Raw genomic sequence first — 27,610 nt, 5'->3', positions numbered from 1 at the left:
ATGTCTGGGTTCTATATATGTGCAGGGCTGCAGTCACTGCCATGCAGAGTATGGTGCCGTGCAAGGATTCAATAACCCAGCAATTGGCAACGTGAGATGTGTGACCATCTCCTGCCCAGGTGTGAGATGCCCCCTACCCCACCCCACCTGGTGTCTTTCAACCTGCCCGGAGGCCAAACCTTCCTTTCCCCTTTCCTCCTCGCAGTGTTGGACCGACGAGTTTCTGACGTGGAACCCGGAGGATTTCGACAACCTCACCCAGATGTCCATCCCCACGCAGGCCCTTTGGGTCCCTGATATCCTGATCAATGAATTGTAAGTGGAGCGAAGCTTCCTGGGACACCCCTCCTACACACACACACACAAGCATTTTGGGAGGGTTGTTGACAGGCTGGAGCAGGGGTGGCCAAACTACGGCTCGGGAGCCACATGGGCCTCTTTCACACATATTGTGTGGCTCTCCAAGCCCCCATCAGCCAGCCTGGAGAAGGCATTTCTCTCTTTAAATCACTTCTCCAAGCAAAGCCAGCTGACAGCTTGGAGAAGGCATTTAAAGTTAAAAGTTGCTTTCTTTCCATATCTCCTCCCTCCCTTCCTTCCTTCCTTCCTTCCTTCCTTCCTTCCTTCCTTCCTTCCTTCCTTCCTTCCTCCCTCCCTCCCTCCCTCCCTCCCTCCTTCCCTCCTTCCTTCCCTCCTTCCTTCCTTCCTTCCTTCCTTCCTTCCTTCCTTCCTTCCTTCCTTCCTTCCTTCCTTCCTTCCTTCCTTCCTTCCTTCCTCCCTCCCTCCCTCCCTCCCTCCCTCCCTCCCTCCCTCCATCTGACATTCATGTCTTGCGGCTCTCAAACATTTGATGTTTATTCTATGTGGCTCTTACGTTAGGCAAGTTTGGCCACCCCTGGGCTGGAGTAAGACTTGACGGGTTTGCTCCCGTCCCGCTTTGCCTTCGTCTCTCTCCACTTTGTATTCTTGGCCACGCTCCCATGGTTGGCTCAAAGCTGGCACCGTCCTCTGCGTGCACTGTACATTGCAGATGGAGAGAAGGCTGAGCAATTGGGCCGGTTCCAGTCATAGAAAACGATAAACGCTCATAATTACCCTTGGCGGTTTGGGCGTGGGATTCGAATATTCCGAGGAATTCTTTGTCGAGGAGAGAGGAACAATGCAGGGGCAGCTGCAGAACCGTCAGCCTGTACTTGGAAGAGAGAGAAAAGAGAGGGGTGTGTGTGTGAGAGAGAGCTATTGTTACAACCATCCTTCTATTGCTACCATGAGGAGAAAGTCCTTGTTGGAGGTAGGAAAGAACCCTTTCCAAATTCCTTTTCTGAGGCCACCCAGCCTCATGGCGGGCGATCTGGGGTGCATCAGAAGAGAGCCACCACTTCAAAAGAAAGAGAAAGGAAGAAACTATCTGCTATGAGGTTCAAGGAGTGAGAAATAGTAGAGGAGGAGGGAAGCTGTTTTAGGAACTGTCCACACCATTATGTTGCAGTAGAGTGATGGGAGAATGTCTGTCCTATCCTAGAAGCACACTTGCTTCAGTTCAGCAAATAATGACTGCTTTCTCGCTAGGCTTGTTTTGGTCTCGGTGCCCTATTCCCTCCGGCACTTCTGCCCGATTTTGTACAAGCCGCCGCAGGGCTGCAACTTGCCCCGCCTCTTTCCTGCAGCAAGCAGAAACCGGTTTTCAGAGAACATAAGAACATAAGAGAAGCCATGTTGGATCAGGCCAAATGGCCCATCCAGTCCAACACTCTGTGTCACAGAAGAACAGAAGAGAAGCCATGTTGGATCAGGCCAATGGCCCATCCAGTCCAACACTCTGTGTCACAGAAGAACAGAAGAGAAGCCATGTTGGATCAGGCCAATGGCCCATCCAGTCCAACACTCTGTGTCACACAGTGGCAAAAAAATTTTCTACATACACACACACTGTGGCTAATAGCCACTGATGGACCTCTGCTCCATATTTTTATCTAAACCCCTCTTGAAGGTGGCTATGCTTGTGGCCGCCACCACCTCCTGTGGCAGTGAATTCCACATGTTAATCACCCTTTGGGTGAAGAAGTACTTCCTTTTATCCGTTCTAACCCGACTGCTCAGCAATTTCATCGAATGCCCACGAGTTCTTGTATTGTGAGAAAGGGAGAAAAGTACTTCTTTCTCTGCTTTCTCCATCCCATGCATAATCTTGTAAACCTCTATCATGTCACCCCGCAGTCGACGTTTCTCCAAGCTAGAGTCCCAAGCGTTTCAACCTTTCTTCAGAGGATCTTGCTTGTCATGGGAAAGAGGCAGGGCAAGTCACAGACCCACAACAGAAGTGCCGGGGTGGTGGGGAGGAACAGGGCTTCAAGACCAGAACAAGCCTAGTGAGAAGCTGGTCAATATTTCTAAGTCTGCAGGCAGTTACAGGAATGGGAAACTTCGGCATGTGGGATTTCAAAGAGGAGCATGTGGGGAATGATCCTACAGTTCCTGTTTTTCAGAAGTTTAGAAAAGAAGTTTTGGTACGGAAATGTCAAGAATTAAAATGTGAAATGTGGAGGGACAATGCTGAGGGCCATAAGCAGCTTTGTTGCAACTTGGAATGGGCACAAACTGGGAAAATGTGGTTTGGTTTGTGGCTCATGGCGTGCCCAGATCACGAACCGCAAACCATCATGAACTTTTCAGGGCTAAATGAACCAGTTCGCTTCATGCAGTTTGTGACTCTATAGAATGGATCCCGTGCAAGCTAGAAGCACCAAACCCACGGGGGATCTTCGACTGACCCTCCTCTACCTGCCCTTCAAGTTTGGTGAGGATTGGGTTTATGGTGCTCGAGTTACAGCTCCCCAAAGAAGGCACCCCTAGGAAAAGTGCTTTCTGGGGAAATGATCACTTGTTTGTGAGCTGGTTCACGCCCATCTCTATCTATCTATCTATCTATCTATCTATCTATCTATCTATCTATCTATCTATCTATCTATCTATCTATCTATCTATCTATCTATCTATCTATCTATCTATCTATCTATCTGTCTGTCTGTCTGTCTGTCTGTCTGTCTGTCTGTCTGTCTGTCTGTCTGTCTGTCTGTCTGTCTGTCTGTCTGTCTGTCTGTCTATCTATCATCTATCTATCTATCATCTCTCTCTCTCTCTCTCTCTCTCTATCTATCTATCTATCTATCTATCTATCTATCTATCTATCATCTATCTATCTATCTATCTATCTATCATCTATCTATCTCTCTCTCTCTATCATCTATCTATCTATCATCTATCATCTATCTATCTATCATCTATCTATCTATCTATCTATCTATCTATCTATCTATCTATCTATCTATCTATCATCTATCTATCTATCTATCTATCTATCTATCTATCTATCTATCATCTATCTATCTATCTATCTATCTATCTATCTATCTATCTATCATCTATCTATCTATCTATCTATCTATCTATCTATCTATCTATCAATCATCTATCTATCTATCTATCTATCTATCTATCTATCTATCTATCTATCTATCTATCTATTTCATTCTATTTATATCCCGCCCTACCCCACCGAAGCGGGCTCAGGGCGGCTTACAACATAAAACTCTAATAATAAATCAGCTTAAAATACATTAATAATTAATACAATAAAATACATAAAAACATTTATCAATATACCATGCTACATCTTCCCTAAAAGTCGGTTCTTCAAGTATTCCAATGTTCAGATGTTCATGAATTTGGATATTCAGATATCGGTCGGATATAGTTGCAACCAGAGGCTGGAATTTCCATTCCAAGGTGCTGAGAAGCTTTTGCAAACTTTCAAAAAAGTTCTCTCATTTTGAGATTTGGAATCCAGAACGACGGTTTTCCATCACCAGCATCTCTGGGTGGCATTGAAGTGACCCGTAGCCAAAATCTTGCTGCAGAGTAACTTTTCCTGTCTGAGCATTTTCCTTTGTGTGGCAGCGTGGATGTGGGCAAGTCTCCTGACATCCCCTACGTCTACATTTTCCACACGGGAGAGGTGCAGAACCTCAAGCCGGTCCAGGTGGTGACGGCCTGTAGCCTGGACATCTACAACTTCCCCTTCGACGTACAGAACTGCTCTCTGACCTTCACCAGCTGGCTGCACAATAGTAGGTGGTGGTGGACTGTGTTGGTTTCAGCGTGGGAGGTTCTTCCATGTTGCCCATCGTGGGGAGAAGAAGTGAGCTCAGATATCAAAATGAGAATGTCATGTTGCAAGCGGTGTTCCCTCCAAGCAGAGTGAGTGTGAGCTAACTTACAGTTTTTTTAGCCTCCGGCTCACACATTTTTGTCTTAGCTCAGGAAAAATGGCCCCAGAGCATTCTAATTGATGCAGGAGCTCACCACTTGAATGCCAGCAGCTTATGAAGTAGAATTTTTGCTCACGAGACTCCACAGCTTAGAGGGAGCACTGGTTGAAAGGATTCCCTTTATTGCTTCCGAACTCCCTTAATGCTCATGGGATAGATTTATCAGTGACTACTTGCTTTGAAAGTAAATGCATGTTCTGTCTTCAGTGAGAGCCTGTCTTTGGATCAGGGGTCATTTTGTACAAAAATAGATGGTGGTGTCCATTAGCATAACTCATTAGCATATGGCGCCCCCCCCCACCAGCCAAAAGCAACCCAAAGAGAGCCCCGGGTGAGCGAGGCCTGCTTGGGCTGGCTAGAGATCCAGGCAGCCCAAGCAGGCCTTGCTCGTCTGGGGCTCTCCTGGGCCACCCCCTCCCCCACAGTCAAAAGGTCAGCTAGCCACCCACCACCCAAAATCACATCAGAAGTGGAGAAAGGGTGGGGCGGGCTTCTCCAGGAGTTAATGAGGGCTGCTGGGGGCATGGCAAAGTCCCTGGTGGCTGGCTGCCTGCCTGCTCTCCTAATCCAGGGATTGTTATGCAGCTGCACCTCCTATTCAATGGACAAGGTAGTTGGGGAGGAGGAGGGGGAACCCTCCGAAAGGTTCAGGAGCTGGGCTCCTGTGAGTTCCTGCTGAATCTGAGGCCTGTTTTGTATATAAGATGCTGCAGACAATCCAATCATAAGGGGCAGTTGGGGCCACTTTTGCTGACAGGGATAACTTGGTACAATCCTATTTTTCACACCGTAAGGCGCTCCAGATGATAGGACGCACCTTCCTCCTGGGGGGCGATCCGCTGCCTCCGCCTCCAATCCCGGCGCTTCCCCCGCGCCTGCCTGCCTGGCTCCAGCTTCTTCCAGCAAGCACTGGGATCGCTCCACACTGCCCCCACCGCAAACCCAGCGCTTCGCAAGCGCCGGCTGCGGAGGGGGCAGCGTGCTTCCTCCGTGCCTGTCTGCCTGGCTCCAGCTCTGATGCTTACAGCAAGCACCAGGATCGCTCTCTCTGCCCTTTGATCCCGGCGCTTGCTGTAAGCATCAGAGCTGGAGCCAGGCAGACAGGCACGGAGGAAGCACCCGCCCCCTCCGCAAACCCAGCGCTTCGCGAGCGCCGGCTGTGGAGAGGGCAGCGTGCTTCCTCCGTGCCTGTCTGCCTGGCTCCAGCTCTGATGCTTACAGCAAGTGCTGGGATCGGAGGGCAGAGGGAGTGATCTTGGTGCTTGCTGTAAGCGTCAGAGCTGGAGCCAGGCAGACAGGCATGGAGGAAGCACGTTGCCCCCTCCGCAGCTGGCGCTCGAGAAGCACTGGGTTTGCGGTGGGGGCAGCGTGGAGCGATCCCAGCGCTTGCTGGAAGAAGCTGGAGCCAGGCAGGCAGGTGCGGGGGAAGCGCCGGGATTGGAGGCGGAGGCAGCGGATCGCCCCCCCCCCCAGGTAGGTACCTTCGCTCCATAAGACGCACACACTTCCCCCCCCACTTTTTTTGGAGGAAAAAGTGCGTCTTGTGGTGCGAAAAATACGGTAGTTGTTGTGGTCCTCCTTGTTACTCCTGCAGTGTTCTTGACTTTCACGTTCCCAGGCCTGTAGAAATCACCCAAAGAGAAAGTGAGCTGTCATCACAACCAAGTTAGGGAGACTTCCTCATGGGGGTTTTCAAGGCCAGAGACTTAGACAGGTGGTTTGCCGTTGCTTGTCTCTGTGCAGCAACCCGGGATTTCCTTGGTGGTCTCCCATCCAAGGACTAACAAGAAAAAGACTGCAGATTTATACTCCGCCCTTCACTCTGAATCAGAGACTCAGAGCGGCTTACAATCTCCTATGTCTTCCTCCCCCACAGCAGACACCCTGTGAGGTGGGTAGGGCTGAGAGAGCCCTGACAGAAGCTGCCCTTTCAAGGACAACCCCTACGACAGCTACGGCTGACCCAAGGCCATGCCAGCAGGTGGAAGTGGAGGAGTGGGGAATCAAACCCGGTTTTCCTAGATAAGAGTCCACACACTTCACCACCACACCAGAGTGGCTCTCTTACTACTAACTACGACTGTCCTTGCTTAGTTTCCAAGCTCTAGTGAGATCAGGCTAGGTTGGGCTGTCATGGCTGCTGGGAATGACCAGGCTTAAGAAAATCTAATTCTGGCTGGATTCCTGCTGATATGTAGTGAGGACCAACTGTGATCCAGAGTTGCCAGTCAACCAATCTTAGGGAACTAGGTGTGGCACAAATGGGGGGCGGGGGAATTCCCAGAAGGTGGGGGACATCATTGCTTCTGTTCTTCCTCTCCTCTGCTCCTCAGTCCGAGACATCAACATCTCCTTGTGGCGATCCCAAGAGGCCGTGAAAACCGACAAGAGCGTCTTCATGAACCAGGGGGAATGGGAGCTCCTGCACGTGTTGAGCCATTTCCGGGAGTTCAGAGTGGAGAACGCCTCCAGTGAGAGCTATGCAGAGATGAAGTTCTTTGTAAGGACCTCGGGTGGGCCTGGTCTCAGTGGGAGGAGCAGGAGGGGCCAGGAGAGAGGGATGGGACTCCCAAGGCGATGGCTGAGGGTTCGAGACATCTCCATCATGGTTGGTGCCATTCGGAAGTGGCACGGCCGTGTGCCGTAGATCTGCTTTCCCAAATTCCCTCAAATAGCAACCTCGCTCAAGGCAAGTCCAAAGGAAAGTAGATCTGTTTGGGGGCTCCTCAGTTTTTTAAAAAAATGTTTGGCCAACCTGCCAAGAGTAGCTGGAGATTTTCCCCTTGGCAAGAAGAGATTCCAGATGGCAGGACCCTTCCTCGAGGGGCATCCATCCGGCATCTGGCGCTTGCCTCTTCCTGTCAATACAAAGGGAGATGCATCTTTCCATTTTCTCCCCATTTTTGTGGTGTTGGAAGAGGGGTGTCAAACATGTGGGCTGGGGGCTGAATCAGGTCCCCAAGCAACTCGCTGTTGTCTACCTTCTCACTCTCTCTTGCTTTCTTTTGCATTGCAGCTTGCTTTGCCAGGCTTGCTCAATTGCACAGGAGCTACAGAGCAAAGCCTCTTTTTTTCCTCTATTGGCTGAGGCTCCTCCCTTGCAGTGGAAGGGGGAGGGAGGGAAAGATTGCTTTGCCAGGCTCTCTCAATTGCACAGGAGCTACAGAGCAAAGTCTCTATTTCTCTATTGGCTGAGGCTCCTTCCTTGGAGTGGAAGGGAGAGGGAGGGAAAGATTGCTTTGCCAGGCTCGCTCAATAGCACAGGAGCTACAGAGCAAAGCCTCTTTTTTCTCTATTGACTGAGGCTCCTCCATTGGAGTGGAAGGGGGAGGGAGGGAAAGATTGCTTTGCCAGGCTCTCTCAATTGCACAGGAGCTACAGAGCAAAGCCTCTATTTTCTCTATTGGCTGAGGCACCTCCCTTGGAGTGGAAGGGGGAGGGAGGGAACAATTGTTTTGCCAGGCTCTCTCAATTGTACAGCAGAGTTATTGAGCCAAGCTTTTCTTCCTTCTATTGGCTGAGGTACCTCCCCCTCCTGGTCTCCTGGGGAAGGAAGGAAAGAGCCAGAACTTCCTTTGCCCAGTTCCCTGGATCACATGGGAGAGATACAAAGAAAGCAACTTTAAGACCAACGAGTGTTAATATTTTAATCATGTTTTAATTTTTTAAAAAATCTTTGTGTTCATCTGTATCCTTTATAAAGCTTATATCGCTGCTACCTGTCATTCCATTTCACGATGCGCACGGCCCGGCCCGACAAGGTCTCATTTATTTCAGATCCGGCCCTCATACCAAACGAGTTTGACACCCCTGTGCTAGAAGGTAAATAGGGAAATGTCACAATGGAAGCCGAAAGAGCCCCTTGCAAGTGAAAGAGGGTTGATCCTGCTCGGCTGCAAGGTTTTTTCCCCCAGCAAGCAAAAGGGATAAATATTTCAGCAGGAAGAGAGAAGTGGGCAGCGGCACACATCCCTGTGGGATCGTCTCTGCCTCCTCTCTGCTTAGTCGGGCACCAGTTGCTGCAAAGCTTTTGGCTCGTGTCGCTTTGGAGCGGCACGGACAGCAGGAAATGGGCCATAACGGGCTTTGGGGGAGGGCCAGGCAGCCTTTGCCCCAAGATGGGTCTTGCTCCTGCCCTTGCCGAAGGCCTGGCTGTGCCTCTGTGCCGGCAGGTGGTCATCCGGAGACGCCCGCTCTTCTACGCCGTCAGCCTGCTGCTCCCCAGTGTCTTCCTGATGGTGATGGACATCGTGGGCTTCTACCTGCCCCCGGACAGCGGGGAGAGGGTCTCCTTCAAGATCACGCTGCTGCTGGGCTACTCGGTCTTCCTGATCATCGTGTCTGACACCTTGCCGGCCACCGCGATTGGGACCCCGCTGATCGGTAAGATCACGAGCTTGCCAGCGAGGTCGGTCGCTGCTGGAAAGGGGCCAGTGGATGAAGACGACCCAAAATAGGCGGCCCGTCGTCAGGGGTGGAATTCTAGCGGGAGCTCCTTTGTATATTGGGCCACACGCCCTTGATGTAGCCAATCCTCCAAGAGCTTACAAAAAAGAGCCTTGTCAGCTCTTGGAGGATCGGCTACATCAGGGGGTGTGGCTTAATATTCAAAGGAGCTCCTGCTAGAATTCTGGCCCTGCCCGTCATCCCTGGTGCAGAAGGTTAACCCATCATCCCAGCTGGGTTTGTGAGATCAGGCCATAAGGCAGTCGATACGGTATGTTGGTTCCATGTTGTCCTCAATACAATTTAAAGCTCAACACCAGCACCTTGGATGGAAACCAGAAGCCAAATGGAAGCCAGTGTAGGTGGAACAAGGGAACTGGTTGAGGGAGGAAGGGCTGTGGCTCAGTGGGGCAGCTTCTACTTTGCATGCAGAAGGTCTCAGGTTCAATCCTCGGCCTCTCCAGCTAAAAAGAGCAGGCAGTAGGTGACGGGAAAGAGTTCTGTCTGATACCCTGGAGAGCTGCTGCCAGTCTTGGAGAAACATCGACTGCAGGGTGACATGATAGAGGTTTACAAGATTATGCATGGGATGGAGAAAGTAGAGAAAGAAGTACTTGTCTCCCTTTCTCACAATACAAGAACTCGTGGGCATTCAATGAAGTTGCTGAGCAGTCAGGTTAGAACGGATAAAAGGAAGTCCTTCTTCACCCAAAGGGTGGTTAACACGTGGAATTCACCGCCACAGGAGGTGGTGGCTGCTACAAGCATAGCCAGCTTTAAGAGGGGATTGGATAAAAATATGGAGCAGAGGTCCATCAGTGGCTATTAGCCACAGTGTGTGTATATATATATGTGTGTGTGTGTGTGTGTGTGTGTGTATGTATATATGTGTATATATATGAGTGTTTGTGTGTGTGTGTATGTATGTGTATATATATATGTGTGTTTGTGTGTGCGTGTGTGTGTGTGTGTGTATACACACACACACACACAAACACATATATTGGCCACTGTGTGACACAGAGTGTTGGACTGGATGGGCCATTGGCTGATCCAACATGGCTTCTCTTATATTCTTATGTTCGACACAGAGTGTTGGACTGGATGGGCCATTGGCCTGATCCAGCATGGCTTCTCTTATGTTCTTATGTGTGACACAGAGTGTTGGGCTGGATGGGCCATTGGCCTGATCCAACATGGCTTCTCTTATGTTCTTATGTGTGACACAGAGTGTTGGACTGGATGGGCCATTGGCCTGATCCAGCATGGCTTCTCTTATGTTCTTATGTGTGACACAGAGTGTTGGACTGGATGGGCCATTGGCCTGATCCAACATGGCTTCTCTTATGTTCTTATGTGTGACACAGAGTGTTGGACTGGATGGGCCATTGGCCTGATCCAACATGGCTTCTCTTATGTTCTTATGTGTGACACAGAGTGTTGGACTGGATGGGCCATTGGCCTGATCCAACATGGCTTCTCTTATGTTCTTATGTGTGACACAGAGTGTTGGACTGGATGGGCCATTGGCCTGATCCAACATGGCTTCTCTTATGTTCTTATGTGTGACACAGAGTGTTGGACTGGATGGGCCATTGGCTGATCCAACATGGCTTCTCTTATGTTCTTATGTCTGAGTGGACAATACTGATGTTGAGGGCATGAGGGTCTGATTCAGCAGAAGGCAGCTCCGTGTGTGTGTGTGTGTGAATCCATTGAGAGTGGCTGCTGATTTGGTTGTGGAAGTGCTGCTTGGATGGTTGCTGGAGCCACCAAAATTTAGGCACAGGTGGGGTGACATAAAAGTTTCTGGCATGCTCAAGCAGGACTGAATGCCATCTTGGGAGAGTTTCAGCTGGAGAGTTCATTGAGTGGGAGCAAGTGGGAGTTCTGGCCTTTGGGGAGACCTGAAGGAGCAGAGGTAGGATTGTTTGCATCCTCCTCCTTCTGAAGTCAGCTGAAAAAGAAGAAGATATTGAATTTATATCCTGTCCTATGCTCTGAGTCTCAGAGTGGTTACAATCTCCTCCCCCCCCCCCCACAACAGGCACCCTGTGAGGTGGGTGGGACCGAGAGAGCTCTCCCAGAAGCTGCCTTTTCAAGGATGACTCCTACCAGAGCTCTGGCTGACCCAAGGCCATTCCAGCAGCTGCAAGTGGGGGAGTGGGGAATCAAACCGATTCTCCCAGATAAGAGGCCTTGCACTTAACCACTACACCAAAAGGGTCTTGGTCGATGCAATTCCACAAGGATAAATAAATGCAGAGTTCTACATCTGGATAACGAAAATAAGAAGCATGCATGCAGAATGGGGACAAACTGCTGGGTATCAGTGTGCATGAACAAGACCTTGGAATATGGGTAGCGTGAAAGCTAAATATGAGCGACCAGTGTGATGCAGTGGAAATAAGGTTAATGCAGTCTTGGGGTGTATCAACAGAGGCAAGAAGTCCTAGTCCCTTTGCACCCTGCATTGGTCACACCTCACCTGGAGTCTTGTGTGCAGTTCTGGAGGCTTTACTTCAGAAAGGATGTAGACAGAATAGAGCAGGAGCAGAGGGGAAGAATGAGGATGCTCAGGGGCCTGGAGACCAAACCCTCGGAGGAAAGGCTGAGGGACTTCTGAATGTTCAGTCTGGAGAAGAGGAGGTTGGGGGAGGGGACATGATTGTGCTCTTGAAGTAGTTGAGAGGCTGTTACTCAAAGGAGGGCGGGGAGCTGTTCCTGTTGGCAGCAGAGGAGAGAACTCACAATAATAGGTTTAAATAGGAGAGCCAGTTTGGTGTAGTGGTTAAGTGTGCAGACTCTTATCTGGGAGAACCTGGTTTGATTCCCCACTCCTCCACTTGCAGCTGCTGGAATGGCCTTGGGTCAGCCAGAGCTCTCTTATCTAGGAGAATAGGGTTTGATTCCCCACTCCTCCACTTGCAGCTGTTGGAATGGCCTTGGGTCAGCCATAGCTCTGGCAGAGGTTGTCTTTGAAAGGGCAGCTGCTGTGAGAGCCCTCTCAGCCCCACCCACCTCACAGGGTTTCTGCTGTGAGGGGAGAAGATGTGGGAGATTGTAAACTCCTCTGAGTGTCTGATTCAGAGAGAAGGGCGGGGTATAAATCTGCAATTCTTCTTCTTCTAAATGAAGGCTGAGAGAGTACCGGGTGGATATTAGGAAATCTTTTTTTTGCAGTTAGAGTTGTTCAGCAGTGCAATCCACTATTGAAGGAGGTGGTGAGGGCCCCTCCCCCCAATCACTGCCAGTCTTTAAGCAGTAGCTGAACAAACACTTGTCAGGGATGCTCTAGACTGATCTTGCATTGAGCAGGGGGTGGGACTGGATGACCTGTGTGGCCCCTTCCAACTCTATAAGAACATAAGAGAAGCCATATTGGATCAGGCCAATGGCCCATCCAGTCCAACACTCTGTGTCACACAGTGGCCAATATACGTGTGTGTGTATATATACATACACACACTCATACATACATACATACATATTCACACACACACACACTGTGGCTAATAGACACTGATGGACCTCTGCTCCATATTTTTATCCAATCCCCGCTTGAAGCTGGCTATACTTGTAGCTGCCACCTCCTCCTGTGGCAGTGAATTCCACAAGTTAATCACCCTTTGGGTGAAGAAGTACTTCCTTCTATCCTTTTTAACCTGACTGCTCAGCAATTTCATTGAAGGCCCACAAGTTCTTGTATTGTGAGAAAGGGAGAAAAGGACTTCTTTCTCTATTTTCGCCATCCCGTGCATAATCTTGTAAACCTCTATCATGTCACCCCGCAGTCGACGTTTCTCCAAGCTAAAGAGCCCCAAGCGTTTGAACCTTTCTTCATAGGGAAAGTGTTCCAACCCTTGAATCATTCTAGTTGTCCTTTTCTGCACTTTTTCCAACGCTACAATATCCTTTTTGAGGTGCGGTGACCAGAATTGCAGACGGTATTCTAAACGAGACCGAACCATCGATTTCTACAGGGGCATGCTGTTACTGGCTGTTTGGGCTACGATTCTGTTTCCCTCCTGCAGGGGTCTATTTTGTGGTCTGCATGGCCTTGCTGGTGATCAGCCTGACGGAGACCATCCTCATTGTGCGGCTGGTGCACAAACAGGACCTGCAGCCGCACGTCCCCAACTGGGTGAAGCGTTGGGTGCTGGAGCGAGCCGTCGTCCTGCTCTGCATCAGAGACAGGAGCGCCTTCTGCCCGGTCCGCACGCAGAGCTCCGATATCTCCCGGCACGTAGAGAATAACGGCAGCACAGGTGGGTGGCGAGCAAGGTCAGGGCACACACGACCTCAATAACTGTTTTATTGGACTTATGACTTGAAGCGTTTGTAAGCCCTCTTTCCACCCAATCAGGGTCTGCAAGGCCACGCACATAAGAATCGTTAAAACTTTTGTGCAGTTGAAAAGACAGTTAAAATGATAAAACGATTCCATTAAAATGCAGCAACAAACAATGCCAGCAGGAGGGCTAGTAAATGTTATGCAGATGAAGCAAAAACTTAAAAAAAGAGGGAGAGAGTACACATCTGCTGAAGCTGCCTTCTACTGAATCAGACCCTCGGTCGCTGTTACCTCTCAGCTGAGTGAGAGTGAGCGAGCGCACAGATTTTAAGCCTCCAGCTCACACATTTTCATCTTAGCTCAGGAAGGATAACCTCAGAGCACACTAATTTATGCAGTAGCCCACAACTTTAATGCCAGTCGCTCACGGAGAGCCAGTTTGGTGTAGTGGTGAAGTGTGCGGACTCTTATCTGGGAGAACCGGGTTCAATTCCCCACTCCTCCACTTGCACCTGCTGGAATGGCCTTGGGTCAGCCATAGCTCTGGCAGAGGTTGTCCATGAAAGAGCAGCTGCTGTGAGAGTCCTCTCCAGCCCCACCCACCTCACAGGGTGTCTGTTGTGGGGGAGGAAGGTAAAAGGAGATTGTGAGCCGCTCTGAGACTCTTCGGAGTGGAGGGCGGGATATAAATCCAATATCATCATCATCTTCTTCTTCTTCTTCTTCTTCTTCTTCTTCTTCTTCTTCTTCTTCTTCTTCTTCTTCTTCTTCTTCTTCACAACTTTAATACCAGTAGCTCACAAAGTAGAATTTTTGCTCACAAGACTCTGCAGCTTAGAGGGAATGTCCTCGGTCCATCAAAGTCAGTCTTGTCTGCTCAGACTGGCAGCGGCTCTCCAGGGTCTCAAGCTGAGGTTTTTCATGCCAACTTGCCTGGACCCTTTTTAGTTGGAGATGCCGGGGCTTGAACCTGGGACCTTCTGCTTAACAAGCAGATGCTCTACCACTGAGCCACTGTCCCTCCCCACCAAGAAAGACACCAAGAGAGGGGACAGACCAATCTCCCAGAAGAGAGCATTCCAAAGTGTTGGTGAGAGAGAAGGCCTTTCCTCCGGTTGCCATCCCTCTAGTCTCAGATGGTGGGGCAATCTGCTTTTTATAACTGAAGTGAACAGGTAGGTTGCTATGGGAGGAGGCAGTTCATAAGGTATGTTGGTTGCAGGCTGTAATCAATACAATTTAAAGCTCAGTATGAGCACCTTGAAGCCAATTGGAAGACAGTGTAGGTGGAACAAGACTGGAGATGTTTTTTGGGGTGTGTGTGTTTTTTGATGCTATAATTGAGAAGTTCCAGCATTTTGGTGCCATGACAATGAAGTCCTTTTCTTGGGTTGCTGCCACCTAGGGGTGGAATCCCATCAGGAGCTCCTTTGCATAATAGACCACACCCCCTCTGATGTAGCCAATCCTCCAAGAGCTTACAAAAAAGAGCCTTGTCAACTCTTGGAGGATTGGCTACAGCAGGGGGTGTGGCCTAATATGCAAAGGAGCTCCTGCTAGAATCCCACCCCTGCTGCCACCCGTCTCACTTCAGAGGAAGCAGCCAACCGAAACAGGGCCCATATGGGTAGGGTCATAGGGGAGGAGGGGGGGTGATTCTTTCTCTGCCTGGTTTTAACTAAGTCAATCAGAAAAAAACAACAACAACCACCTACAACCACCAGGCAAACCATGTACAAATTAATAATTATAGTAATAATGATTCATAAGGCAATAAACAGTCCACAAAGTGCAAAATCATATAATGTAGGCTTATATTTACAGTGGGCATGTTCACACGTTTGTCATGAATTGTATGACAGGTTATAATCCAACAGAGTCATAATCCAACAGAGGGCTCTCTTTAAATATTCAAAAGGCTGTCATTTAGCGCAGGGGTGGCCAACGGTAGCTCTCCAGATGTTTTTGCCTACGACTCCCATCAGCCCCAGCAATCAGCCATGCTGGCTGGGGCTGATGGGAGTCGTAGGCAAAAAACATCTGGAGAGCTAGCATCGGGCACCCCTGATTTAGAGGAGGGCAGGGAGCTGTTCCACTTGGCAACCAAGGATAGGACCCGAAGCAATGGGCTCAAATTACAAGCAGAAAGGGACCGGCTGGATATTAGGGAAACTTTTTTTACAGTCAGAGTAGTTCAGAGGTGGGACCAGCTGCCTAGGAAGGTGGTGAACTCCTCTCCATTGGCAGTCTTCAAAATGCAGACGGATGATTATTTTTCGGAGATGCTTTAGGCTGATCCTGCAGGGGGTTGGACTAGATGGTCTGCATGGTCCCTTCCAACTCTATCATTCTGTGAGTATGATCAAATCCAACTGAAGCACAATGCCACTTGCACTGATAACAAATCTGCAGTTTGCTACAGTTGTCCTTTTGCAGCGTCTGGAACTTCCATCTGTCTACGGAATGCAGCAAGTATTAAATTTCTAGGGACGTGTGGTCCTCGATCCATTATCACATGCAGAGTTGCTATCGAAGTTAGGAGGCTAAACCCAGCGCTTGCTGAAGACACCATAAAAAGAAGAGTTGACACTGTTAAGATTTTGTACTTGGTTTATTTATGGGATTTCTATCCACCAAACCTTAGAGCCTGCTTTGGTGGGTTGCAAACAAAATGTAATACAACGTATTGTTAAAACATAAGAATATAAAATATAAACATTCTCAATATAAAACCATATGTATAAACAGCTTAAAACAGGAAGATGGTGATAACTCCCCTAAATCTTCTCATTAATATTCTAATTCCAATTCATTTCATTTCAGATAATTCATGAGCAGTTATGGACTATTTATTGTATTATGAGTTATGATTGCAACTTATTAATTTGTACATGGTTTGCATGGTGCTGCAGTTTTTCTTTCCTGATTGACTTGTGCACTTTACATCACCCCCTCCCCCATTCCTCTCTTTGGACCTAATAAAAGTCACCGAGGTTAGGAGGGTGAAAAGAAAAGGCCTTCTCTGTGGTGGCACCATGGGGACCCTTCTCAAAAACTGCTTGTAAGCAGCAAAGCTGAGCATATCAGTTGGTTTTAAGAGTCCAGCACTTCACTGAGGGCAGCTCCCTAACCCTACTTGGATCCCAGCTTCGGTGTTCTGTCTTCCTCCACTTCTGCAGCCAAACTGAACCATTACAACAGTGACTATGATGGAGCAGCGAGTGGGACAGTGCCCCAGGCCCAGGGAGGGGGCTCGCACGTCTTCGAAAGCATCCTACAGGAGATCGCTGCCATCCGGCAGTTCCTGGAGAAGCGGGATGAATTCCGTGACATCGCCCGCGAATGGCTGCAGGTGGGCTACGTTCTGGATGTGCTGCTCTTCCGGGCTTACCTGGTCGCTGTGCTGGCCTACAGCATCACACTGGGGACTCTGTGGTCCATCTGGCAGTACGCCTGAGACTCTTCCTAGCAAGCCTGATGTAGGCAGCCCGCAGAGGACTCTCACCCTCCATGAGTCCTTTTGGAGATGCTTCGGCTCCTCGATATCCATTTAGCAACGAAAATACAGGCTTTGAGGTTCTCCTCCTAATGCTCGGGGCCTCCGTTGACTCTTAAAACCAGTCAACGTGTTCTCCGTTTCAATACCCACATTGCAATGCTCACCAAACTGGGTCGTGTCCCCCACTCACAATTGTCCAGGTACATGGCTGGGGCTTTCATTGCTCCTAAACGGCATCTGAAAGACAAGTCTTAAGATGCAAGCCCCTGAAGAGCCGCTAGGAGAAACCTTCATGGGTGATCTCTGTTTCAAGGCTTCAGACCAGATGGGCAGAGCGGAGGAGTAAATTCCCGCCAAAAGGAGAGGAGGTGACCAATTAACCCCATTGTACAGTCTTCCCTGCCGCTCTCCTTCCTCGCCAACCTTCCATTTTGAAACAGCACCTTTCCCATCTTCATCGTTGAGTCAGGGAGTTGTATCCTCGCCGTTTCCTGGTGCTTCAGCCATTTTACCTTGACACAGTCCTGCCGCTGAAGTTGGTCCAGCTGAGGCAATTCAGTCCAGGGCTGGATTAACAAATAGGCTGAGTAGGCACCCCACACCTTTAGGGGCCCCAGGCTGGCTCCCCCACCCTCGTTTCCCCCCTGCTAGCAGCCATCCCAGCCTGCACGCACAGCCGACAACTGAGCCGCTCTTTGCCCGACTCGCCTGGTGCGGCTGCTGCTGGCATCGTTGCCAAGTTTGCCTCTCTCTGCCTCTCCCCTGCAGCTTGGTCAAAGGGGCTTTGGAGAAGGCGGCTGCAGGCTGCAGCGGGGGCTGTGGGCAGCGGGGTGGGCACTCCGACTCTATTTTGCGAAGGGGCCCCCAAGTTTTTGACTGCCTAGGGGCCTCCACAGGGTTTAATCTGGAACTGGTTTAGTCTCTAGGTGCCAGGGAAAGAGGGTTCCTCAGTGCAGACTCAATGTCAGACTCAGGGACCGGAGGTGGGATGGGGCTCACGTCTACACACTGACACCAACTCTCCCCCTGGTAGATGCTTCTTGGTTTTGTGCGTGGCATTCCTGTGACTCATGAGGCATCTCTCTACCTTCCTTGCTCTTCAGATCTTTTCTTGTTGGGGGCTGTACTTTTTAGCCACCAAGAAACATTTCCCAGTCATTCCTTCTCTAGGATGGATGATACGGAGACTGTTTACCCATTCTGTAAATAGCATTCTACGTCACCTGCACAGTTGGTGAGGATTGGCCCTAATCTTGCCCCCTGCCCCGTCTAACCCAGTAAGCTATACCTCCCCCACCCCTCTGGATGCTCCACGGCTTTTTGTGAAATAAACCGGATGCTTCTCTAACTGAACTGAAATGTGCTGGAATTCCTCCATGGAAAGAGAAGAGGAGGCAAGGTCTTTGAAGCGGCTGTTCTGTTCAGACCAGATTTATTTTAAAGGGGGGGGGGAGGGGAGGAAATGATTTGGTTTGGAAGAAAAGACTCTTCTAAAGGAGATCAGATGGTATCTTCCCCTGGGCCAACTTCTGCTGATGCAGAAATGTGGAAACTTTGCCCCCAATCTTAAGAAAAGTGGTTGTACTTCAGTTCCATAGGAATGAATGTGAGAAGTTGGTGACAGGTAGCTCCCATTTGTTTCAGTGAGATTTTTAAAAGACTACATTTCTCTGTATCAGCTTTGGCTTTGACTGAACTTGAGACCTCTCTTCCTATGGTTCCTGCCCCCCGCCCCCCACACAAACTTCTCTTTTCCTTAAAAGAACTTTATTTATCTAAGATGTTGCATACACTCAAAGCTATTATCAGTAGCAAGCATTCTAGGTGCAAACAAACGATGTGTCTGGCTCCACCCCAAAGCATTGCAGTTCTAGGTTAGTTCTAGAGAGTTAAAATGAAGTCAGGGTTTGAATCTAAAGTGCAACTTTAGTTAAACGCAGATTTTTTTTTGGTTTCTTGGTCATTCATTAGACCTTTATTGGCATTAATGTGAGAATACAGTATAGTTTAAAACCAACAGTAACACTATAAAATATAATAAAATCTTAAAAACCAGCAAAAGTTAAATAACATAAAGTAGCTGCAGGCTATGCATGAGTAAAAGCCTCTCTGATTTGGATCGCAACCTGTAAAAAGCAAGCAACATGAGTAGTGACAAAATTGTGTTTCCCGTGGAGTAAAAAGCAGACCTTGGTACTGTCAGAAAGGCCTTGATAGTCGGAGAGCAGTGCATCTAGGTATCTTGCTCGAGGACTGCTATAGAAAGAGCAGTCCAGAAGAACATGAGGGACCGTTTCGATGGCTCCTTGGCTACAAGGGCATCGTCTAAGATTGTGGGGGATTCTGTGGTATCTTCCGAAAAGGATGGCTGATGGTAGTACATTAAATCTAGCCAGCATAAGTGCTCTTCTTTGGTGAGGATCAGTTAAAAAGTGGAAATAGGGAGCTGGTTTCTTGGTCATTGCAGCCAGCTCTTTCAGTACGCATCAGAAAATTATTTATTATTATTTATTTCATTTTTTAATTTTATTGGATTTATATCCCACCCTCCCTGCTGAAGCACGCTCAGGGTGGCTTACAACCATAAAAACATTTACAGATATTGAGCATTTAGGGGAGGGACGGTGGCTCAGTGGTAGAGCATCTGCTTGGTAAGCAGAAGGTCCCAGGTTCAATCCCCGGCATCTCCAAAAAAGGGTCCCTGCAAGAAGGCATGAAAAACCTCAGCTTGAGACCCTGGAGAGCCGCTGCCAGTCTGGGAAGACAATACTGACTTTGATGGACCAAGGGTCTGATTCAGTATAAGGCAGCTTCATATGTTTATATATGTTCATTAACTAATTAAAACCTTAAACAGTGTAACGATTAAAACATATTGAAACAATTTGGTGCTAATGGTAGATTCCAAATCAGTTAACCTTTCCATAATGTCTGCCAAAGTTATTTGCATATCCGGAAAACTTCCGCATTTAAACCCAAAGTCAACATACGTTTTCCATCAAAGCAGAAGAAAATCTTGTTTCCAGGGGACATTCAGCACCATGGTCAGCACAGGGAAAAGAGGGAAGGGCTTCTCTGTCCTTTCTCTTGTACCCACTAAACCAGAGAGGAGAGTTAAGAGGAGTTTGCAAGCGTTTTTATGGGGAGATGAGTGAGGACCGTCAGGGTGCTTCGGGCCGCAACAAAGCCCACAGGAACAAAACACAGCAGGGAATTAATTTGCACTGAAGGAAAAAATGCTGAAGCGTCGCTGCTATGAACGGCGCAACAACCGCCCACCTTTCTGTCCATCTGTCATCTGGCAAGTATCCCTTACAGCTGCCTTATTTTGCCCCTCTCAAACGTTTCTCTCTGTTCCTATTGCTGCAAAATGGAGTGTACTTTTGAATCATCCATCTCAGAAGAATAGGAGTGGGTCAGAATGTCTGTCCAGCCCCCAGAAAGCCAGTTTGGTGTAGTGGTTAAGTGTGTGGACTCTAATCTGGGAGAACCGGTTTGGATTCCCCACTCCTCCGCTTGCAGCTGCTGGAATGGCCTTGGGTCAGCCATAGCTCTCGTAGGAGTTGTCCTTGAAAGGGCAGTTTCTGGGAGAGCTCTCTCAGCCCCATCTACCTCACAGGGTGTCTGTTGTGGGGGGGGGGGAGGTAAAGGAGATTGTGAGCACTCTGAGATTCAGAGTATAGGGTGGAATATAAATCCAATATCATCTTCTTCTTCTTCTTGGGCTGGGTACAGGGAAGGAACATGCATATTATCCCAAAGAGAGCTATGTGCTGCCAACAAAAAAGAATTGGGGAAATACACAGGTACGGGGAATATTACATGAGGTGTCCAAGCCTCCGTCTGTTTCAGGGGCACTGCAGCTAACCCTACGCCATGTCTTCAGCTTGAGGACCAGTAGCCCAAGAGCCCAATGGAATCATGAGGCAGCCAGAAAGTTGAGCACGCTCAAGTTTGCTTGAACGGCCCCCAAATTCAGGACAAGATCCAAGAGGCCAGAACCACAGTGGCCTGCTGCTTCTATGTCACTGTTTATCAGGAAAGTCCTTTATATGGAACCTTTTTGTTGTTGCAGCAGTTTATATACATTTCTAAAGAAAGACTAGATGTCCACAGACAATAGCAGCAGCTAAGAAGCCTGGTAGAGAAAACTGCAGCCTCTGTATCTAGAGGAGGTGTGAGTCTGACCACTGCCAGGTTACCAACTTCTTCTTCTCCTCCTCCTGGAAAATAAACCAAGTTCTACATCTCAGCCACTGGATTTAATTGAGAAATGCAACAGATTTTTAAATGCTAGTGGATCTAGAAACCAGTCTGGCCGAAAAGTAGGCTAGAACTGTATTACATAAAAATAATACAAATGGGCCATGCAGGTATTCTGTCAGGGAGCCAAGATTATCCAGCTTCCTGCTGAGGCTATAGTCACGACAACTCCAGTTTTGCTGCCTCATACTGGGTGAAATGGCCTGAAACAGCTTGGTAATATCAGTGTTTTTAAGACAAGGTGTGTGTGTGTGTGGTGGGGGGCGGAGTGTTTGACATGGAAGAGCTGCCTGGTAGCCGACGGTGCTAAGGAGAGGTTGCTTAAACACTAGCTCAGCTGATCTGGTTCCTGGCCCTATTAATTCTCCAGGGACTGACACCAGTGTTCCCTCTAAGCTGAGTTAGCATGAGCTAAAGGTAAAAAAGGTAGCCCCCTGTGCAAGCACCAGTCGTTTCCGACTCTGGGGTGATGTTGCTTTCACAACATTTTCATGGCAGACTTTTTATGGGGTGGCTTGCCATTGCCTTCCCCAGTCATTTACACTTTCCCCCCAGCTAGCTGGGGACTCATTTTACTGACCTCGGAAGGATGGAAGGCTGAGTCAACCTGGAGCCGACTACTTGAACCCAGCTTCCACCAGGATCAAACTCAGGTCATGAGCAAGGAGCTCAGACTGCAGTACTGCAGCTTTACCACTCTGCGCCACGGGGCCACATGAGCCAGCGCACAGATTTTTAGCCTCCAGCTCACACATTTCTGTCTTAGCTCAGGAAGGAGGACCCCAGAGCACACTAATTGATGCAGCAGCTCACAACTTCAATGCCAGCAGCTCACAACGTAGGATTTTTGCTCGCAGGACTCTGCAGCTCAGAGGGAACACAGACTGACGCCAGGTCCAAAGGAGTCTACTCCACAGATGACGTAAGCCAAACAATGTGACAATTCAGGCCGAACACAACTTTGTTGGTCTTAAAAGCCTTACTGGACTCCGAACTTTGTCACATTGCTTCAGACCAACATGGCTGCCCATTTGGATCTGCAAACCAAACAAGGTCAGTTTCCCATTAGAGGATTTGTGAAACCTAGGATGTATCGGCTTCAGCCCCTCAAGATGGACTCATTTGAACTGCTAAATTACATCCTGGTAGTACGTTAGAGACTAGGACCGATTTCCCGCCAGCCTAATGCCACTCTCGCTTTCCTCTTTTCTGTGGGGCTTCCATTGGATTTCGCACTATCTGCCTCAGGGTCGCAGCTCACTCTGCCTCTTTTGCGCAGCAAACAAGATCCTCTAAAAACCAGTTTCTGTTTGTTGTGTGAAAAAGGCGAAGTGAGTTGCAGCCCCAGGGCGGATAGTGTGAAATCCAATGGAAGTGCCACCGAGAAGAGGAAGGTGAGAGCGGCATAAAGCTAGTGGAGAAATGGTGTAGGTATCTTTTTTTTTAATTTAATTTTTAATCCAACAGCGTTACATTTAAAAATCAAACAAAAAACCAATGGAAACATAAATAGATACCTTGCTATATCTAATCTAATACAATCTTTCAGACTTTCATTGTGTGTTACATAAAACTAACTGAAGTTTAGCAATTGGTTGCATAATATACATAAGCAACAGGACTGTCTAAAATAAATTAACTTTCTATAATATTGATTCTGTGCAATGATGTCATTTTCAGAAAGAAAAGTAAGCAAGGGGTACCAAACAGACACCACATGTCTTTCATGTGGGTTGTAAGATATATCATATGAATTATAAGCAATTTTGCAGAATATGAACGTTTCCCACAGCCTTTGATACCAGGCTTCTAATGTGGGTGGGTGTTTATCTACCCAGTGTGAGGCTATGACTAACTAAAATATTAATTAATTCTGATGTACTGGAACTTAACCTTTGGTCTTGCCAATTATGAGGTAAAAAAATATCAGGTTCCAGTGCTAAGGTTGTATGGGTAATTTTGCTTATTTGTCTATTTACCTATTCCCAAAATGCCTCAATATATCTGCATTGCCACCAACGATGGATAAAATCTGCTTTTCCGCCACAAGACCTTCTGCAGAGAAGTTCAATGGTGGGATCAATTTTGTTTAGTTTGGATGGAGACCAATACCAGCGTAGTAATGTTTTATGAAATTAAATCTGGATATTTGTAAGATTTGATTTCTTCCCATAAGAGTTCCAAATAAGTTCCCAGTGATGTTCGTCTAGATTTTTTTTTTTTTTTTGCAGTCTTTATTCCATTGTTCCTGATATTGGTATCTAGGTATCTGATAGAAGGATCTTGGGCTTTTGGAAGCTCATACCCCCCAAATGTTGTTGGTCTCAAAGGTCTACTGGACTGGAATTTAACAGTTGTACCTCAGACCAACACGACTACCCTCTGAAATGATCTTCATTTTAACTGGACATCAATGTATGACAAATTTAAGGTGATCTTGGGATGGATTACAAAGCCTGTGGCGCAGAGTGTTAAAGCTGCAGTACTGCAGTCCTAAGCTCTGCTCACGACCCCAGTGGAAGCTGGTTTCAGGTAGCGGGCTCCAGGTTGACTCAGCCTTCCATCCTTCCGAGGTCGGTAAAAGGAGTACCCAGCTTGCTGGGGGGAAAGTGTAAATGACTGGGGAAGGCAACGGCAAACCACCCTGTAAAAAAGTCTGCCGTGAAAACGTGAAAGCAATGTCACCCCAGAGTTGGAAACGACTGATGCTTGCACAGGGGACCTTTCCTTTTCCTGGAATGGATTGAAATTGCAATCCTGTGAAATCGAAGGCCGTCCCAAGAGGGCTGGAACTACAGTGGTGATCTTCCCACCAGGGGCTTCATCTGCAGGAAAACTTGGGGATGACTGGCAGGCGAGCCCTGGGCAGGGGCCCGGGAGGGATTCTGGCATCCGGGCCAGCAGTAAAGCTCTGATGATCTGTAAGTGGTTGGCTATTGACGAGGTGTCCAGCTAAAGACTTAGTAAGACACTAAATCAGCCCCATTGATCCCGGAGAGATCAATGGTGCTACAGACCTGATCACTGCAACGGGCAATTAACAACCGCTGGAATGAGCTGCCTTCATGTAACATCAAATGCTTCAACAGACAAATCCAATCGGTACCTTCGATCAGGCCCTTCCCAGCTGGGCTGCGTGTGTGTGTTCCATGCGCAGGAAGCTTGTGCATGAGCAGGGATATGTGCACACCTCGGGTGCAAGGGGCAGTGAGTCTCATCCCATCTGAGGAGCTCTGTGTCAATTGGCTGAGCCAGGGTCTTCCATTGGGTGTATCGTGGCGGAGGATTCAAGCTAGAAATGTTAACTTTTCGGCTCTCCTCTGTTCCATTCCTGATTTGGGGTGAAAAGTCAAGTCTTGGTCTCATTGCTTCTCTCTTATTCATCTGTTTGTTTCCTTGAGGCTGAGTAGTAAAGAGTCCAGTAGCAGCTTTCAGACTAACAAATTTTATTGTAGCATCAGTTTTTGATCAACACAGCTCTCTTCATCAGATGCAGAAGAGAGTGGTATCCAGGGGTCGTTTCATAGAAAAAGGGGTACCAGAGCTCATTAGCACAACTCATTACCACAACCCATTTGCATATGCCACACACCCCTGACGTCACCAGAAGGTGTGCTGAATTCCATCGGCTCAGCATCTCCCTTAACGTGCTTCTTGAATTAGAATTGTCATCATCAAACCTTACTCCCATCATACTTTTTAATGACTTTCTCCTCTGTGGCCACAGTGGCATGAGGAAGATTTCCACCTGTCTGCTTTAGATGTTTTGGTTATTTTCTCATTTTTTGTGAGGGGGAAATTTCAGCAAAATTTTCACAGGGGGTTTGAACAATGGGGCCCAGAAGCAAGTATTTTTGGGAGGTGAGGTGGGATAAGAAAGAAAGAGCACAATAAAATGAGGCCAGACTGTGTTTTCCATTGCTTCTGCTACAATAAGATTTGTTAGTTTTAAGGATGCTCCTGGACTCTTTAAAATTTTGCAGCAACAGACTAACACAACTACCTCCTCTGGATCTTGAAGCGAAGAAGAAGATGATGATATTGGATTTATATCCCGCCCTATACTCTGAATCTCAGAGTGGTCACAATCTCCTTTATCTTCCTCCCCCACAACAGACACCCTGTGAGGTAGGTGGAGCTGAGAGAGCTCTGACAGAAACTGTCCTTTCAAGGACAACTCCTACGAGAGCTATGGCTGACCCAAGGCCATTCCAGCAGCTGCAAGTGGAGGAGTGGGGAATCAAACCCGGTTCTCCCAGATAAGAATCTGCATACTTAACCACTACACCAAACTGGCTCTTGAGGTATGGTAAATGCAGGGACTCTACCCAAGATAACAATGTGGACTTCCTCCTACATGCGGACAGGAGGGCCGGATCCTGTGCTTCTAGGACCTTGGCTGGGCAGCCAGTTCTGGGCTCTGCTGTGTGCCAGCCTGCTGCTTGGTTTGGCTCTGGATTGGGGCCACTTGTTGCGGTGTGTATTGCCCAAAGTAATTCAGTTTGGCGGGGTTCTAGTTCCGAGATGCTAGTCGTCTCTGGGCTGTGGGTGAAGCTCGGACCTCAATGGTGGGTCAGAACTGGAGCAGAAGTAATTTTATTTTAATGTATTTAATCCATCGATACTCTGCCTCTTTTCCCAGAGGGAACCCAAAGTGTCTTCCTTTGTTCTTCTCTCTTCTATTTTATCCTTACAACGACCCTGTTAGGTAGGTTAGGCTGAGGCAATGTGACTGGCTGCGTGAGCTTCAGAGGCATGGGTGCAGATTCAAACTCGGGTCTCCCGGATTCTAGCCTGACGCTCTTAACCACCACACCACACTAGCTGTCTTGCTTGGGCAGTTCCGTCTAATGTCAGTTCAGTCAATTCGGAGAGGGCTGGTCAATTTCCCCAGTCAAAATAAAGCACTATTACTTTTGGAGAGTGATTACAATTATTTTATTATTTATTCGTTTGTTTAATTGCATTCGAATCCCGCCCTCCCTGCTGAGGCAGGCTCATGGAAGCTCACAGCACACAACTTACAATTAAAAAAAAATTTACATTAAAAGCATCAAACAGTTTAAAAATAATTTGGTGTTCGTTTCGATACGGATTTAAGATGGCGTTTGATGATCTTAAGCATCCATTGGATTTAGCACAGGAGTGGGGGACAGTGGCTCTCCAGGTGTTTTTTGCCTACAACTCCCATCAGCCCCAGCCGTTGGCCATGCTGGCTGGGGCTGATGGGAGTTGTAGGCAAAAAAACATCTGGAGAGCCACTGTTCCCCACCCCTGATCTAGCGTCTTGGTGGTGTTGGTCAGCATTTCAGTTAAATGCCAACTGAAACAGTGTCGTCTTACAAGCATCGTGGAAGTGGGCAAGGTCCCGCGAGGGTTTGACCTCCTCAGGCAGCTGGTTCCACCAACGAGGGGCAGCAATCATAGCTGTTACATGATCAGACGAGTTGAAATGAAGAATCTCTTACAAGTTAAAATAACCCAAGTTCAGGAGTTTGGATCGAAGTTTTGAAAACGGGCATCTTGCTAGACACTGTGTTCGTTGTTGACCCCTTAAAACTTGACCCTTAGCGAGAGAGGGTGGGGGGATGTAGAGAGATGGGGGGGACTGGGGGGGCGCCCCTCCTCCGACGGCTTGGTCAGAGAGGACGGGCATCTTTTGCCTTCTGCTATCGGAGTGGTCCATTGTCAACCGAGCCCGCAAATATTTTGAGCCGGAAAAGAAGGAATAATTAGGGCTTTTTTTTGGTAGCAGGAACTCCTTTGCACATTAGGCCACACACCCGTGCTGTAGCTAGTCCTTTTGGAGCTTACGGTAGGCCCTGGACTAAAAGCCCTATAAGCTCTTGGAAGATTGGCTACATCAGGGGGTGTGGCCTAATATGCAAAGGAGTTCCTGCTACAAAAAAAAAAGCCCTGGGAATAATCATGGTGCTTTCCAATGGATCTTTTTACCAGTTCTCTTATCCTGCCTCTGTGTGTGTGTGCGTTTGGAGGAGAGAACAAAGCTGAAACCCTTCTGCATCCAGAAGTAAAAGAGAGAGGAGGGCTGTTGAAGATTCGGGTGGGGCAAGAAAGGGGCCAGGAAAGACCAGCTGAGCCTCCCTTGTGGATTTGGAAGGAAGAGGCGAGCTTTGCCCAACCACCCCTGCAGTCCTGGGATCTGTGTTCCAGCAGCTCCCCTTGGGTCCTCTGCCCATGCCCATCCAGACATGCCCTCTGGAGACTGAGTTCTGAAGAGTGGCTGGGCACAGAGGGGCAGCATGGCTTCTTAGTCCCTTTTGTGGCCCTCTGTGCATGCTCCAATTCTCCTCCAGGGCAGCACTCTGGCTGTCCTTGAGAATGCATTTAGGTGGGGAGATGAAAGACGTCATTTGGCATTTTCCCAGTCAAAATCCCGGTGTTTGTAGAAGCTGCAGAAAACCCCACTTCCAGATGTGGGCTGCATGGGCCGTTCTCCATGTAAAATGTGTTTCTGCATCACCTTCATGAGATTTCATAGATGTGTGACTTTGCTTGGGTGAAGGCGAAGGGATGAACTGCTAGAGCGGACGGAGAGCATTCCCTGGGCTGTCCACACGATGGCACTGCAGCCCAGTGATTGTGGGGCACCCGATGTGCCAAGCAGAGCTGGCAGGTGACTCTTCCCCACCTCACCCCATCCAGATCCCATAGAGAGGAGTCCAGTTGAAGAGGGACAGAGAAGGCTAGCAAAGAAACTGAACACATTTGGAATGCAGTGTGCAATTCTGGTCACCGCACCTCAAAAAGGATATTATA

At 48.4% G+C, this 27,610-nt stretch overlaps 1 protein-coding gene and 1 non-coding gene across 2 annotated transcripts in view; one reads left to right on the top strand and one right to left on the bottom strand.

Moving 5' to 3' along the window:
- Nucleotides 1-16,528, top strand: part of LOC132580672 (5-hydroxytryptamine receptor 3A-like) — a 31,105-nt gene extending 14,577 nt beyond the window's left edge. Inside the window, exons 5-10 of the mRNA XM_060251650.1 lie at nucleotides 206-315; nucleotides 3,958-4,127; nucleotides 6,662-6,828; nucleotides 8,501-8,711; nucleotides 12,809-13,042; nucleotides 16,248-16,528. Coding sequence (XP_060107633.1) covers nucleotides 206-315; nucleotides 3,958-4,127; nucleotides 6,662-6,828; nucleotides 8,501-8,711; nucleotides 12,809-13,042; nucleotides 16,248-16,525 — 1,170 coding nt within the window. The 3' untranslated portion in view covers nucleotides 16,526-16,528. The remainder of the gene's footprint in view (nucleotides 1-205; nucleotides 316-3,957; nucleotides 4,128-6,661; nucleotides 6,829-8,500; nucleotides 8,712-12,808; nucleotides 13,043-16,247) is intronic.
- Nucleotides 14,018-14,088, bottom strand: TRNAN-GUU (transfer RNA asparagine (anticodon GUU)). The gene has a single exon. It is a non-coding gene; the product is annotated as a tRNA-Asn (tRNA).
- Nucleotides 16,529-27,610: the final 11,082 nt, after the last annotated feature.

Source organism: Heteronotia binoei, chromosome 12, assembly GCF_032191835.1.
Source record: "Heteronotia binoei isolate CCM8104 ecotype False Entrance Well chromosome 12, APGP_CSIRO_Hbin_v1, whole genome shotgun sequence".
Lineage (NCBI taxonomy): Eukaryota > Metazoa > Chordata > Lepidosauria > Squamata > Gekkonidae > Heteronotia > Heteronotia binoei.
The sequence above is the reverse complement of the archived record's forward strand: the minus strand, read 5'-3'. Positions and strand labels throughout refer to the sequence as shown.